Source organism: Mauremys reevesii, linkage group 10, assembly GCF_016161935.1.
Source record: "Mauremys reevesii isolate NIE-2019 linkage group 10, ASM1616193v1, whole genome shotgun sequence".
Lineage (NCBI taxonomy): Eukaryota > Metazoa > Chordata > Testudines > Geoemydidae > Mauremys > Mauremys reevesii.
In genome coordinates, this window is record NC_052632.1 from 18,458,423 (window position 1) to 18,472,070 (window position 13,648).

Here is a 13,648-nt window from a genome sequence, read left to right on the forward strand (position 1 = left end):
ACTGGCTAGGCCAGCCATATATTCCTCCCCCATCCCAGGGATCTTGTCCCTGGTGGCTGCAAGCAGGAGGAAGTGTGTCTGGGGCATTCCTACTCCTTGGTTCTTGCAAGGCATATACCTCTCAAAGGTGAGCTAACCTGTACTTACGATTGAGTCAGCCTCAGGATCAGGGAGGCACAAAGTGTTTTTCCTCGGGCCTGGTCTACACCTAAAATTGAGACTGACCAAGTTACATTGGTCAGGGCTGTGAAAAAGTTCATGCCCTGTGTAACATAGTTAGGTTGACCTAACCCTTACTGTAGTAGCAGCTCTCGGACAGGTGAATTATCTACATCAAGGGAAAAACCACTTCTGTTAGTGTAGAAAGCTTCTATACTACAACACAGCTGCAGCAGTGCAGCTGTGTCACTGTCACATAGCCATGGCCTCAGTCCTTTCATTAGACACTGAACCAACATAGGCATGAATCATTCCTGAGTGCAGTTAAATACAAGATCTCCCATGGCAAAAGTTGGGACACAAATTCGGCCATGCAAAATTTTCTTAGAATTCTTTTCTATTTTCTTTGCTCCGTAAGAATTGAAAGCAGCTGTTGAAGACATATTGCCAGCCCTGAAAAAAGAAAATGTAAAAGTCTTCTACCTCAGCAGGACATCCGATACAGAAGGGGTTGACAGCTTCATTGACAAAATGGAAGTGGTTTCAGATGAGCCTGTTCCACACTCTTGGAGATCAAATGTCACTTCTAAAACTCCTGCCATGTATATTTATACCTCTGGGACTACAGGTAATGTAAATGGGGTTATCCGACGTGGGGGAAGAAATGATTGGAATGAGATTTTAATTTTCCTTTTTTCTGCTTAGTAATTCTTACACGTCATCTTCAAAATCTCATTTTAGTCTGAAAATATTTTACCTGCTGTTGTTACAAGTAAACCCAAGATTTCTGGAAATGAAAGAGATTAGAGGAAAATATGTTTTTCTTTGCTTTTTCTTTTCTTTAGGCATTTGAAAGCACTTTGTGTACGGTCATTTTCCCTTATTTGTGTGGATCATCTACCACAGGGATCAGCAACCTTTGGCACGCGGCCCATCAGGGAAAGCTGCTGGCAGACCGGGATGGTTTGTTTACCTGCAGCATCCGCAGGTTCAGCCGATCGCAGCTCCCACTGGCTGTGGTTTGCCAATCTAGGCCAATGGGGGTTGCGGGAAGAAGTGGCCTGGCTCACGCTGCTTCCTGCAGCCCCCACTGGCCTGGGACAGCGAACCGCGGCCAGTGGGAGCTGCGATCGACTGAACCTGTGGACGCTGCAGGTAAACAAACTATCCCGGCCTGCCAGCAGCTTTCCCTGATGGGCTGCGTGCCAAAGGTTGCCAATCCCTGATCTAACACACCAATTGGGGCGGGGGGGAGAAGAACTTTTGGAAAAAAATAGGCAGATGTGATTTTCCAATCTTCAAAATTGGCAGGGGGACTCAGAGATAGATATAGTCCTAGATGCTATTTTAAACTACTTTTTCTTTTAATTGACTAGATTTCAAAGTGATGGTGCTCATTAACTATTATTTGGAAGTAAATGTCTTTCAAGTTGTATGTGAATCAAATGTGTATTGTATCTTAAATGAATCAAACTGTACCATATTTTACTATAGTTCAGGGGTCAGCAACCTTTCAGAAGTGATGTGCCGAGTCTTCATTTATTCACTCTGATTTAAGGTTTCGCGTGCCAGTAATAGATTTTAACATTTTTAGAAGGTCTTTCTATAAGTCTATAATATATAACTAAACTATTGTTGTATGTAAAGTAAATAAGGTTTAAAAAATGTTTAATAAGCATAATTTAAAATTAAATTAAAATGCAGAGCCCCCCTGGACCAGTGGCCAGGACCCGGCGTGCCGCCTTCGGCACCCGTGCCATAGGTTGCCTACCCCTGCTATAGTTGACTCTTGACTTTCTTTTACATACAATGCCACTCTCCCACCAGCGTGACCTACTCTAGCATTCCTATAGTTTCTGTGATACCTATTATATCAGTATCTTCATTCAGTAGCAGGCCTTCAGGTTAAGCCATCTTAGTATTTGGACTTCTAGTAGTTGTATACAAGCAATTATAAAACTTGTCAATATTTAGTTGTATACCTTCACGTGATGTAAATGAACAGGACTCTTTTTCATTTGACTATTTCTCTTTAGTTTCTATCTGTACGTTATCAACTTCTAGCCTCTGATCTTTATGAGGATATAGAGTATCCCCTTTAATAACTCCTCCGCTAAGGGAAGTCCCTGTCTGAACCACCTTGGTCATTAGGTGTTCCAATCGTATGAAAGAGCACACCTTTTCTATTGTCTTAACACAGGTCTTCCAAAGGCTGCAGTGATTAACCACAAACGCATCCTGTTAGCTTGTGGTTTGTTCAGTACAAGTGGCGTGACCTCTGAGGACATTGTGTATAATGCCCTGCCACTGTACCACAGTGCTGCCCTCCTGATTGGAGTTAATGGATGCATCATGCAAGGTATAGTGCACCTTACAGTGTAAATGAGTTACTGTGCATATGGGAAGAAACAGCAAAATTCATACCCGGAGCCAGCTCTTCAGCCATAACCTCATGGCAGTGTCACAGTTTCAAGGTTAACTGCACCTGTGGTTAACCTGTCTCCAGGGACTACAAGCATGAATACCAGTTACCAACCAGCCCTCACAAGCAAAATGCATTTATTCTAAGGGCAAAAGCATGACAGAGAAAGCATAAAAAATAATAGAAGTTCCTCTCCACAGGCCAAAAGCTTGTCTTATGAGGCCTTTGTAAGCCAAAGTCTTTCCAACTCTTCCGCAAGGGTTGGGGCCCCTGCTGGACAGAAGGTTTTGTCTGTTTGCTGTATCAAAAAGAAAGCCCTTCAGACTCAGCCTTTTTATACCAAAAGCCTTTTCTTTGTCTGCTGGTCTCTGGCACACTCAGTTTGAACCAGTATAGGCAAATCTCCCTAGGGGTAGTACCTCCCTGCAGGTGTTTACAGTCTGAGTGAGTTGCTATAATCACCCTGCGCGCGCGCACACATAGTTTTTAGTTCCTGGAAGAGCACTGGTAACCTTCCCCCAGGGAGTTCCATACAATCTCTGGCCCACAGTGAGACAGAAACCACTGATCAACTTAATACAATGTGATTCTCCCCCCATCCCCATCCAAGATACTGTATGCACCTGCAATGTCTGTCACAGGCAGCTCCTCCTGTGCAGCACAACCACAGGGGTTACGTGGTGCAGAATGCCACAAAGTTAATCCACTATGAATACTCCCATACTTTTTGATGGACAGAATTAAAGGATAAAGCTAGTTCCTGGCCATGGATTGTATCTGAATTTATTTTAGGAAAGGGTCGCACCCTTTTAAGATGAAGTTATATAATCTGTCATCCTGCAAGTTTCCTGCACTCATCACTGAAACTACAAAGGAAATGGTACCATTTTCTCACAGTCTATTTGTTATAGCCCAGTTCTGTTATTTCCCCCTTTTTCTTCTTTGCGCAGGTGCAACCTTCGCTCTACGCGCCAAATTTTCAGCCAGCCAGTTTTGGGTTGACTGCAGGAAATACAACGTAACAGTCATCCAGTATATTGGGGAGGTGCTTCGGTATTTATGCAACGTGCCAAAGGTAATTTTTTCTATGCGCCAGAGTGTTTTTTGCCAACTGATTATAAATATTGTCTGGATTACCTGTGTAATACTTCTCATATCTTAATGGACTATAATGAGCCTCAGATGTTCCACAGATTAACCCAGGGGCCAGATTCTCTGTTCAACCAAGTTCATTTTGCACTGCCTAATGGTACATCAGCACTTGGCGGGGGAACCCCATTGAAGCAAATCTAAGGCTATGTCTACACTAGCATTTTTGTTGATATAACATATGTCACTCCGGGATATGAAAAAACCACCGCTCTGAGCGACATAAGTTACGCTGACAGAAGCACTGGTATGGACAGTGCTGTCGGAGGGAGACACTCTCCCGCTGACATAGCTACCACCGCTCATTGGAGTTGGGTTACTTATGTCAATGGGAGCATTGACATGGAGCGACTACATGAGCAATCTTACAGCGGGACAGCTGCATTGGTACAGCTGTGCCACTGTAAGTTTGCTAGTGTAGACATGGCCTGAGAATCCAAGTTAGCTGACTTGGGCTTGTGCTGTAGGGCTAAAAATAGCAGTGTAGACATTTGGGATCAGGCTGGAGCCCAGGCTCTGAAACCTGGCGAGGGGGGTGGATCTCAAAGCCGGAGCTCCAGCCCAAGTGGAAATGTCTACACTGCTGTTTTTAGCCCTGTAGTGTGAGCTCTGTGAGCTTGAGTCATTTGACCCAGGCTCTGAGACTCGCTGCCCTGGTGGGGTTTTTTTTGCAGTGTAAACATACAGAGTGTGCAGAGATTGCAACTGGGGAATTCCTCCAGCATTAAGATGTCTTATTCCTGTGTAATAAGCATCCCCTCAGCATAAGAGGAAGAAGGGAGGAGCATTTGGAAGGGGAAGAAAGAGAACGGGGCATGCTGGAGCAAAGCCATAGTTTCTTTGCTAAAAGCTGTTCCCTAGTTTCAGAATCAAGTCCTAGTTAATGAATCTGTGTTCTGGGAGGTCTTAGCCAAAGAATTCCCATTAATGGTAATGCAATATGTTTATTTTATTTTAATATTGAGAGAAGAAACTCCTTAAGTCAATATCTGCTTATATGGACCGACTCATTTTCCCATTGCCTACTTTACTGCTCACACTTTACAATGTATTCTCCCATTAGTGCAAAGGACACATGAATCTGTTTTGACATTAGCAAGTATGTAACATACTCTCCATATTGTGAAGACTCAGTTTATAAAAACAAAAAGTATTAAAGTGAAAAACAGATGGGCCTTCGTTTAATATTTTACGCATTCACATTTTCAATATTTAAAAAAAAATAATAATGACTATTTTGGTGTAATATATTATTTTACATCTTTTTAGATAACTCTTTCCACCTGAGAAAGTAAAAGCACTTTGCACAGAATTTTACAGATACAGAATCAAGACAAATTCCTTAGCCCAAGGAGTTTACAGTCTAATTTAGATTAACATGAAATGTCTTTCAAACTAACTACCACTGACTTAAAGTGGGCATTTCTTTTGCACAATCTTGACAAAGAGTAGTACAATATGAACACATCATAACTAGGCTCTCAGCTTCATATTCCATAACAATGAACGGAGGAAGTGCACACCTGCCATAATCTAGCTAGCTTCAGACCAAACACGAAAGGTCCCATGGGGAAATCAAGGAGCTGGTCATTTAACATTTGGACTTGGCTAGAATCAGTTTTTAGCAAGAAACACTAGACCAGGATAGTCATGTGACCCTCACAGGTGAAAGTGTTAGTGAAAAGTTCCCCAAATAACCAGATTGAGGGAGAGCTTCACTCATCTGGCATAGTAGCACAATCTTTGAGATAGTCATAGTCAAGCACGAGATGTGCTACCTACCTAAGTAACCCATCAGCATTTTCTGTTGTATTCTATGGGGCCACAGGTACCTGTGTAGTGGTTAGAGCAGCCATATAATAGAAGCAGTGTAAAGATGGTGAAACCTCCCCCCATTCTCTGTGCATGCAAAATCAGGCCTGAGGTTTCTTGCTGTTTAAGGTGCCACTGGAATCCTTGTTGTTCGTTTGGATTTGTGTGTGTGTAGGGTATCAACTATGTAGCACTTTGTGGACTATGTAGGACAAGTACATGGCTATAAATAGGGAATAACTTCATTGAAATCAATGGAGTTACTCTGGGTTTAGGGTGTAAGTGGGATCGTTGGTCCCGAATACTATTTCTTCATTGCAGTTTCTGGGCCACTCTGGGCAGTGAAATAAAGTGGTAGTGTAAGTGGGTGTCATGGTCCATCACCCTCAGGTGAGGAGGGAGGCCATTCTGCCTCACTGTATTAGGCAATAACTCTTGGGCTCGGGCCTCACTGCTGGGGCCGAGCCACACGGAATCTGTAATCCTGTAGCCACCTAGCCGAGATGCAGGGACAGTCTGGTGCTGTCGGCCCCTCGGGCAGGACGAAGCAGAGAGCAGGCTTTAGCCCACCGCCTCTTGGCTGGGGCAGAAAGCACTTAAGAGTGCAGACTCTGGCCCTTTGGGGCGGGACAGAGCAGGGCGCAGGCTTTAGTCTCAACTTGTAGGCTAAGGCAGCCAGCAAATACACAATCGAGGCTCTGACTCTTTGTCAGATAGTCTTTGACCCAGATAGTCTAGGGGTTCAGGTAGGGGTGAGCACCAACACAGTCTAGGGGCTCAGGTAGGGGTGAGCACTAACCGAGTCTAGAGTCCTAGTGTGGCGGACAGTAGACTTACACAGGCCTTCTGGCCCAAGGTGGGGCCGGGGAGTCTGACACCCCAGGATTGGGGTGGCAGAGGATAAGAGGATGTGGGCCCATCCCTCTCCACCGCAGAGGAACCCATGGAGCTGGAGCAACAGATACACGCTAGAGAAAAAATACACTCTGAATCTATTTCTGCAGGCAGTAAACTTACCAGCATGTGCATACTGGTGAATACTAAGGTCTAACAGCCATTCATAAATAGTCATGACCATTCTGCCAGGATTTGTTAACACAATAAATACTTAAAACCACTTCAAGTATCCTCCTCCCCAAGAACTCCTGATTGTGATAGCACTGATTCTGACAGTTATCTATATTAGTTAACAAGTGGCTAACTCTTCCCCACGCCATGCCTTAATATATTTTATGTACAAGTTACTACTTTGGTTGCAACATGGGGTTTGCTATTAACATAAATAGGTTAGTTTATAGTTGCTCATAGTTCACTGAATTTTATCCTTTGGCAATCATGCCCCATTTAATCATAGACTACAAAGGAATCACAAGCCATGTTGAGCTTAACCAAGGTCTCAAGGACTCAGACTGCTGGTGGCAGCTTTGCCACCTGATTACAGGTCAGTTGTAAATGCCTAGAGGGGTGAAGGTCCTCAGTAATGTTAGCAGCACAGGCAAAAACAGCTGAACTGCTGACATGTTAATGAAAATACTGGGCGTCTTACATCAGCTGAGAAACTTGCAAGGCTGAAACTGAAGCCAAGGGAAAGAATTATACTCCTGAAAATGATAGGGTAGTGTAATTGAGTGGCGTTTCGTGGGGGAAGCAGGCTTCCCATGGGCATTACTCGGTAGTGGGAGCAGTTTATATATGGCGATCAGACTTTAAAAGAAAACCCACACACAGCTTTATTTTAATTATTTAACCCTGGAATTATCATCGCCCCCAGCACATAGGATTCAGCATCTTTGGAGAAAGCATTTCCATACAAGCAGGGCCTACAGGCTTCTCAAATGTCTGGTGTGGGGGCCCACGGGTACGCCATGTTCAGTAGATGTGCCTCTCCCAGAAAGCCGCAATTCAGACCTTAGAGAGAGCATGCAAAAGAGCTTGACATGGCAGAAGCTCTTATTTGTAGTGCGGCAGTGCCCTGAGGTTCTGGTCTCATTGCACTAGGCACTGCACAAACAAAGTGACTGTCCCTGCCTCAGAGAGCTGGCAGCCTAAGTAAGTTTTACCTGGCTGTAAATTACCTTCTGCCTTAATTTACACCCTCCCATGGATTCTCCATCACTGGACATTTTAAAATCAAGATTAGATGTTTTTCTAAAAGATTTGATCTGGACATTGTTTTGGGGAAGGTCTGTGGCCTGCGTTATACAGGAGGTCTGACTAGACGATCACAATGGTCCCTTCTGGCCTTGGACTCTATAACCAACAAATGGAAAAGAATGAATGAGAGAGAGAGCGACTTCAGGACCCTGAAAGAGGAGGGACAGCCTGCTGGTCTGGAGTGAACCAACAAACAAACAGTCCCCAGTGCAACATTTCAAAATGGAAACACGTATTTGGTCTCAAAGCCCTACTAGTCCCCAGTCAAACAATGTAAGAAAAAACCTCCCAGGACACACGAACATATTGTGCAGGCCTCGATAGCGCGCAAGTTACTGTCGACCCGGAAAGACTTTGGAATAACTGAACTCTACCATACAGGATTAGGGCACAAGTGTGCAGAACTTCAGCAGACAGTCTGGGTTGTTTTATATGCTACTTGGCTCTGCTCAGACATTTGAATGGCAAATCTCTCAGTAAATCAAAGAGGAAAGCCAATCAGAACTACTGGACCTCTTGTGTAGAAAAGCAAAAATAACCCAGAAGCTACGTAAATAAAGTCCAGAACAATATCATGTGCTGGAATAATCAAAAAATAAAAGCAAACTATAATTAGAGCATTTGCATATTCAAAACGTGCAGCCTCATTACCATGGAAGTTTCTGGTCCTTTTTTGTTGTGAACATCTAACAATGTAAATGGATCCAAACTGCTGTCTCATGGGGCCAGATTCCTCCCTGGAGAAACTCCCTTGTCTTTAGTGGGCTTGCCCCAGGGAGAGATTTGCTCATTGTCTCTGTAACTAGACAGATAGACAGCAGCACAGAGAGAAGCATGAACTTTGAAGCCTCATTACGAACATTTAAATGACAAGAAATTGCTTAACCATTTCACCGCCGGCAGTTGGGTGAGAAACATTCAGCTAATGCAGCATTTCCCAAACTTCTGAAAGTTGAAGCTTCAGGAAAATAAAACTAACTGTGGTCACCTTCAACCTCTCCATGCTAGGGCAGCCGGGGGAAACTGGCACTGCCACTGCCACTGTTCTACATCCTTCTCTTCCCCATCTGGCTAGTCCTGCACTCACTGTTCTTTGAGATGCACTGAGCTAAGGTATCCATCCAGTGCAGCTGGACATTCCTGTGTCTTGCTGATGTCCCATTGGAGTCGGGGTGCTTGAGAAAATGCAAACAGCCTAATATTCTATCAAGCAGGATTTCATTTGTTCCGATAACTGAGATGCCACCTGCTGCCTGGGAAAAAAAATAGGATTGAACTGTAGATATAACAGGGTAGCTGTCCCCTTAAATGAAATCGAGTCCAGCTCTCGTGTTCCACTCCAGGGGCACTCTAGTTTGGTGTAATAAGGGTGGGGCTGCTGCTTGGAGTTATAAATTAGAGACAGCCCAAAGGCTAGAGAGAGTCCAGAACCCAGCCCTGAGAGAGGAAGAGTTTGGAACCCACGGGGCAGAGAGAGGGACAGAGCGCGCTCAGAGGAAGCGTTGAGAGCATCAGGGAGGGGATACCCGGGAAGAAGGGAGGGGTCAGAGTTCCTTCATGAGGAACAGAGCCAGAGCAGGCTGGTGAAAGCAGAAGGCAGGAAGGCAAACTTCCCTAGGTCAGAGAGGTATGGCTAGAGAGGGCTGAAGGCTGACGACAGCAGACAGAAATGCCTGTTGGCTCTCTGAGCTGTAAAGCTGAAGCCAGAGGGCCAGAGAGGGCTGCAGGCTGGGGAATGATGGAGGGGTGAGCCTGTGTATGTCTCCAGGCAAGAGCAGGAACCATCCCTTCAGGGCAGAGAAGCACCCCAGCTAGAGGGGCTGGGGTGGGGCAAAGTGAGAGATGCTGAGGTGTGGTGAGAAAAACCGGATCTGTACCTGAAAGTCGGGATGTGGTGTGGTGTGGTGTGGGGAGAGATGCCAGAGCTGTAGCTTGTGTGTTGATGGCATGTTGGGACTTGAAATGTGAATGTACTGTGTGGACTGTGCTGAGGAAATCTGAATTGTGGTTGTGAGACCTTTTGTAATAAACTAACTCTGCAAAAGGCTATTTATACTCTGAAAACTTGTGTGGAGTTACTGGGGACTCTGGAAGAAGGGGGAAACTGAGGAATGTGCACTGGTGGTGCTGTAGCCTGCCACTGGAGGGCGCTCCAGAAAGGGGCCACCTTATGAAATTATGCTGGAGAATGCAGGCAGGTGATCAGCCCTGGGAAGTGGGGACACCAGAAGCGGGAAATCGAGACAGAGGGCCACTTTCTGGGCCACAAGGGGGTGCCGTGGAGGCAGCCATCTTGTGACAGTGGGTTTACAATAGAATTTGGGCCAGTAGCAACAGTGAAAACAGTCCAGGTTAATAAGCCAACACGTATTTTTAAAAAAAACAAACTCCCCTCTCGGGCCTTGAAATGCTGTTGGGTATTAAGTTACATAACTATGAGGAGCAAATTCTCCTCAGAAATTAGAAGATCTGGAAGAGCAATGTCCCCAGATTTTGTCAAAATTCCCAGAGTACTATTGCTCCATTCACTGTTTCCTAAAGCCCATTAGAATTGCTTGTGTATTATAGACTATATGTACAGGCAAATCGGTTTTCTTTTATTGCTGGGATGTAAGTAAATAAATAATAATTTGTTTAAGCAACCGGATGAACTGTCACCCTTGTCTTGGTCATCTCCATATTTATATGTTGTGTGAAGAGCACATTTATGGCAGCATATTAAAAAATGAGAGGATAATGTTCTCATTTTAATGGGCTCAGTCCTGCACTCCTCTCACAGGCTAATGTATTGCCTAGGGAATGACTTCAGTGCCAAGAAAGCTTCTCCCCCCCCACCCCCCGAATGTCATTTTGAAATATAGGAAATTTGAAAATCTGTCCATTTTTACCTCCTAAATCGTTGACAGCACTAAGGGTGAAATTCAACCCATGCAGAGGGTCACTACAAATCTTGTGCACAAAACAGGCTTAAGTGGAACATAAAATGGGGCATAAATTTCATGCTGACCCTCTGCAGGTGGTGAATTTCACCCTCAGGGGCCAGCCCTGCCCACATTGAAGTCAGTTTTGCAACTGATTTCAGCTGAAGACAGACAGTCAGCCTAGTGCTGCTCCAACATTCCTTCTCCTGTCTCTGATATTCGGGAATGTAAGTATCAGGCCATCTATCCATCTCTCAACTGCATGTGTAGCTGTAAAGATGTGTGCGCCTGTTATACTTCAAAATGTGCTTTGTGTGTGCAGACTGATGTTTCCTTTAAACTTGTTCGTTTTACTCAACCTAATCATTAATCTATGTCTGTTGGGTTTTCATGTCCAGAAAGACAGCGACGGTGATCACAGAGTAAGGATTGCCATAGGCAATGGGATAAGGGCTGATGTTTGGAGGGAATTCGTCAGAAGATTTGGAGACATCCGTATATTTGAGTTCTATGCTGCAACCGAGGGAAACGTTGGGTTTATTAACTACACTGGAAAAGTCGGTGCCGTGGGGAGAGTAAACTACTTCCATAAGGTAAGCAAAATAACATCAGCGCTGGCATTCTGTCCTTCAGGGGAGAAGTTCAACTCATTGCCAAGGGCTTACCCGGGCCCTCCACATCACTTAAGTCCTAAGAGGCAAATGCATAGCCCAGTGCTCAGCTGAACCTTATGCAGACATACCCAGGGAAGGGATCCTTGCACTCCCCAACGTTAGCTTGTGCCTGTCTCATGCTAGACATCACCATAACTGCTGCCATCTCACTAAGAGTATGTCTACATTGCAGTACAATACCTACAGCTGGCCCATGTCAGCTGACTTGGGCTTGCAGGGCTCAGGCTGCAGGACTATAAAATTGCAGTGTAGATGCTTGGGCTCGGGCTGGAGCCTGGGGAGGGGTCCCGGAGGCTGGACTCTAGACTTAATCTGAACCCAAACATCTTCACTGTAGTTTTATAGCCCCACAGCCTCAGCCCTGCAAAGCCAAGTCAGCTGACCTGGGCCGGCCACGGGGTGTTTCATTGCAATGTAAACATGCCCTGAGAGCCCCCTACAGCTGCCAGCATTTCAGACAAAAGAGCATTTGGACACTGAACATATTTCTGAAATATTATGAAGTTAGCACTTTTTAAAGCCACACTTTAATATGTAGACTATATTGAGAATTCGATTCAGATATTCACGTGTATGTATATTTTGTACATTTTCACTAGAAAATGGTACACTATGAGCTGATTAAATACGACGTAGAGAAAGATGAACCAGTCCGAGACGAAAATGGATATTGCATAAGAGTTCCTAAAGGTACCAATGTTTACTCCTTAAAAAAATAAATCACAAAGAAATTTAATTCTTTAAAATCACAAATTAACCTCTCTATGCTCATTTTAATGGAAAAGGTTGTTAAGGACAGTTGGGTGATCTCTAGCTCAGGGATTGGCAACCTTTGGCCCGCAGCCCATCAGGGACCTCCGCTGGCAGGCCGGGATGGTTTGTTTACCTGCAGCGTCCGCAGATTCGGCCAATGGCAGCTCCCACTGGCCGCGGTTCACTGCTCCAGGCCAATGGGGGCTGTGGGAAGCGGTGGCCAGCATGTCCCTCAGCCCGCGTTGCTTCCCGCAGCGCCCATTGGCTTGGAGCGGCGAACCGCAGCCAGTGGGAGCTGTGATCGGCCGATCCTGCGGACGCTGCAGATAAACAAACCATCCAGCCCACCAGCGGCTTTCCCTGATGGGCTGCGTGCCAAAGGTTGTGGATCCCTGCTCTAGCTTTTAAACACAAATAAGAAAATTTGTTGCTGTGGGAATGAGATCTGATATGCAGCTTTAAGGAAAGACAAGGGATGATGCCAGATCAAATAATAATTCTATCTGCCTTCACTGTGTTTGCAGTCTCTTTTAGCTGAGGGTGCTTTAACATTTTTACCTTGGAGCTAACAATCTTTTCATAGTACAGACCTTGGCTTTAAACTTGAGCCATCTTGTTTGTGTCTGATAAATTTACTTAACCTGACTCCGAAAGAAACATTTACAAAATTATTATATAGTAAAATCTGTGCCCCTGTAGATTAAACTTTCATTGTTTTTAATGGAAAATGCAGTTATGAAAGTGAGGCAACTACTTTGATACTTTACATGTGTTAAGCATTTTCACATGGAGGATGACTTTATAACTGGAATGTACAATTCTGAGTTCAAACTGAACACTCCCTACAGCTATTGATTTCACGTGCAGGATTCAGGCGATTTTTTTTTTCAACTTCATCTCCCTGGCTGTCCTTTTCAATCTCATACATGGAGCTGCTCAAAAATTCAGTGCTGAGGCCAGATTCTCCTTTCATTTACACTCATGCAACTCCACTGAAGTCAGCAGAATTGCACGGATATATCTGAGAGCGGGATTTGGCCTTTGGACTACAAAAATGCCAGATACATATTTGTGTGAGGGAGGAGTGAGAGAGGGCTGGGGGGTGGAGCAGAAATGCATGCTCCTGCTCTATGTATAGGGGAAGATCCTCCACCAGTGTAAATTGGCCTATGCCACTGAAGTCAATGGGGCAATGACAATATACACTAGCTGAGGATCTGCCCCATGGTGTGTCTTCTTCTCCCCGCTCCAACCACAACCCCACATCATGGACTGGCAGGAAGGAGAGAGCGCACATGCCTGGTATTGTGTGTAAAAGTTTATATCAGGGGAGGTTGGGGTTTTAGCCATTGAGTTGGGGGCTGTTTCTAGCATTTGGTTATGAATGATTATGAAGTGCTAGAGAAACAAACTCTGTATCCATAAAATGGATAAATGTGAAATCTCCACCAAATCCCAAGAGAGCAGGATGGAGAAGGCTGCCAAGTGTGCAGCTGCAATTTATTTTGCACACAGTCTGGGTAAAATTCGCCCCAGAGCACAGCACCCACACAAGGCCCTATCTTCCCACTGAACATGGGTGAATTTCACTTTGCATATCAACA

The 13,648-nt window shown here is 44.9% G+C and overlaps 1 protein-coding gene across 3 annotated transcripts in view; it reads left to right on the forward strand.

Moving 5' to 3' along the window:
- Nucleotides 1-13,648, forward strand: part of SLC27A2 (solute carrier family 27 member 2) — a 30,208-nt gene that overhangs the window by 5,516 nt on the left and 11,044 nt on the right. For all 3 annotated transcript variants that reach the window (XM_039490221.1, XM_039490222.1, XM_039490223.1), the window contains exons 2-6: nucleotides 578-787; nucleotides 2,360-2,518; nucleotides 3,532-3,656; nucleotides 11,016-11,210; nucleotides 11,891-11,981. In XM_039490221.1, coding sequence (XP_039346155.1) covers nucleotides 578-787; nucleotides 2,360-2,518; nucleotides 3,532-3,656; nucleotides 11,016-11,210; nucleotides 11,891-11,981 — 780 coding nt within the window. The remainder of the gene's footprint in view (nucleotides 1-577; nucleotides 788-2,359; nucleotides 2,519-3,531; nucleotides 3,657-11,015; nucleotides 11,211-11,890; nucleotides 11,982-13,648) is intronic.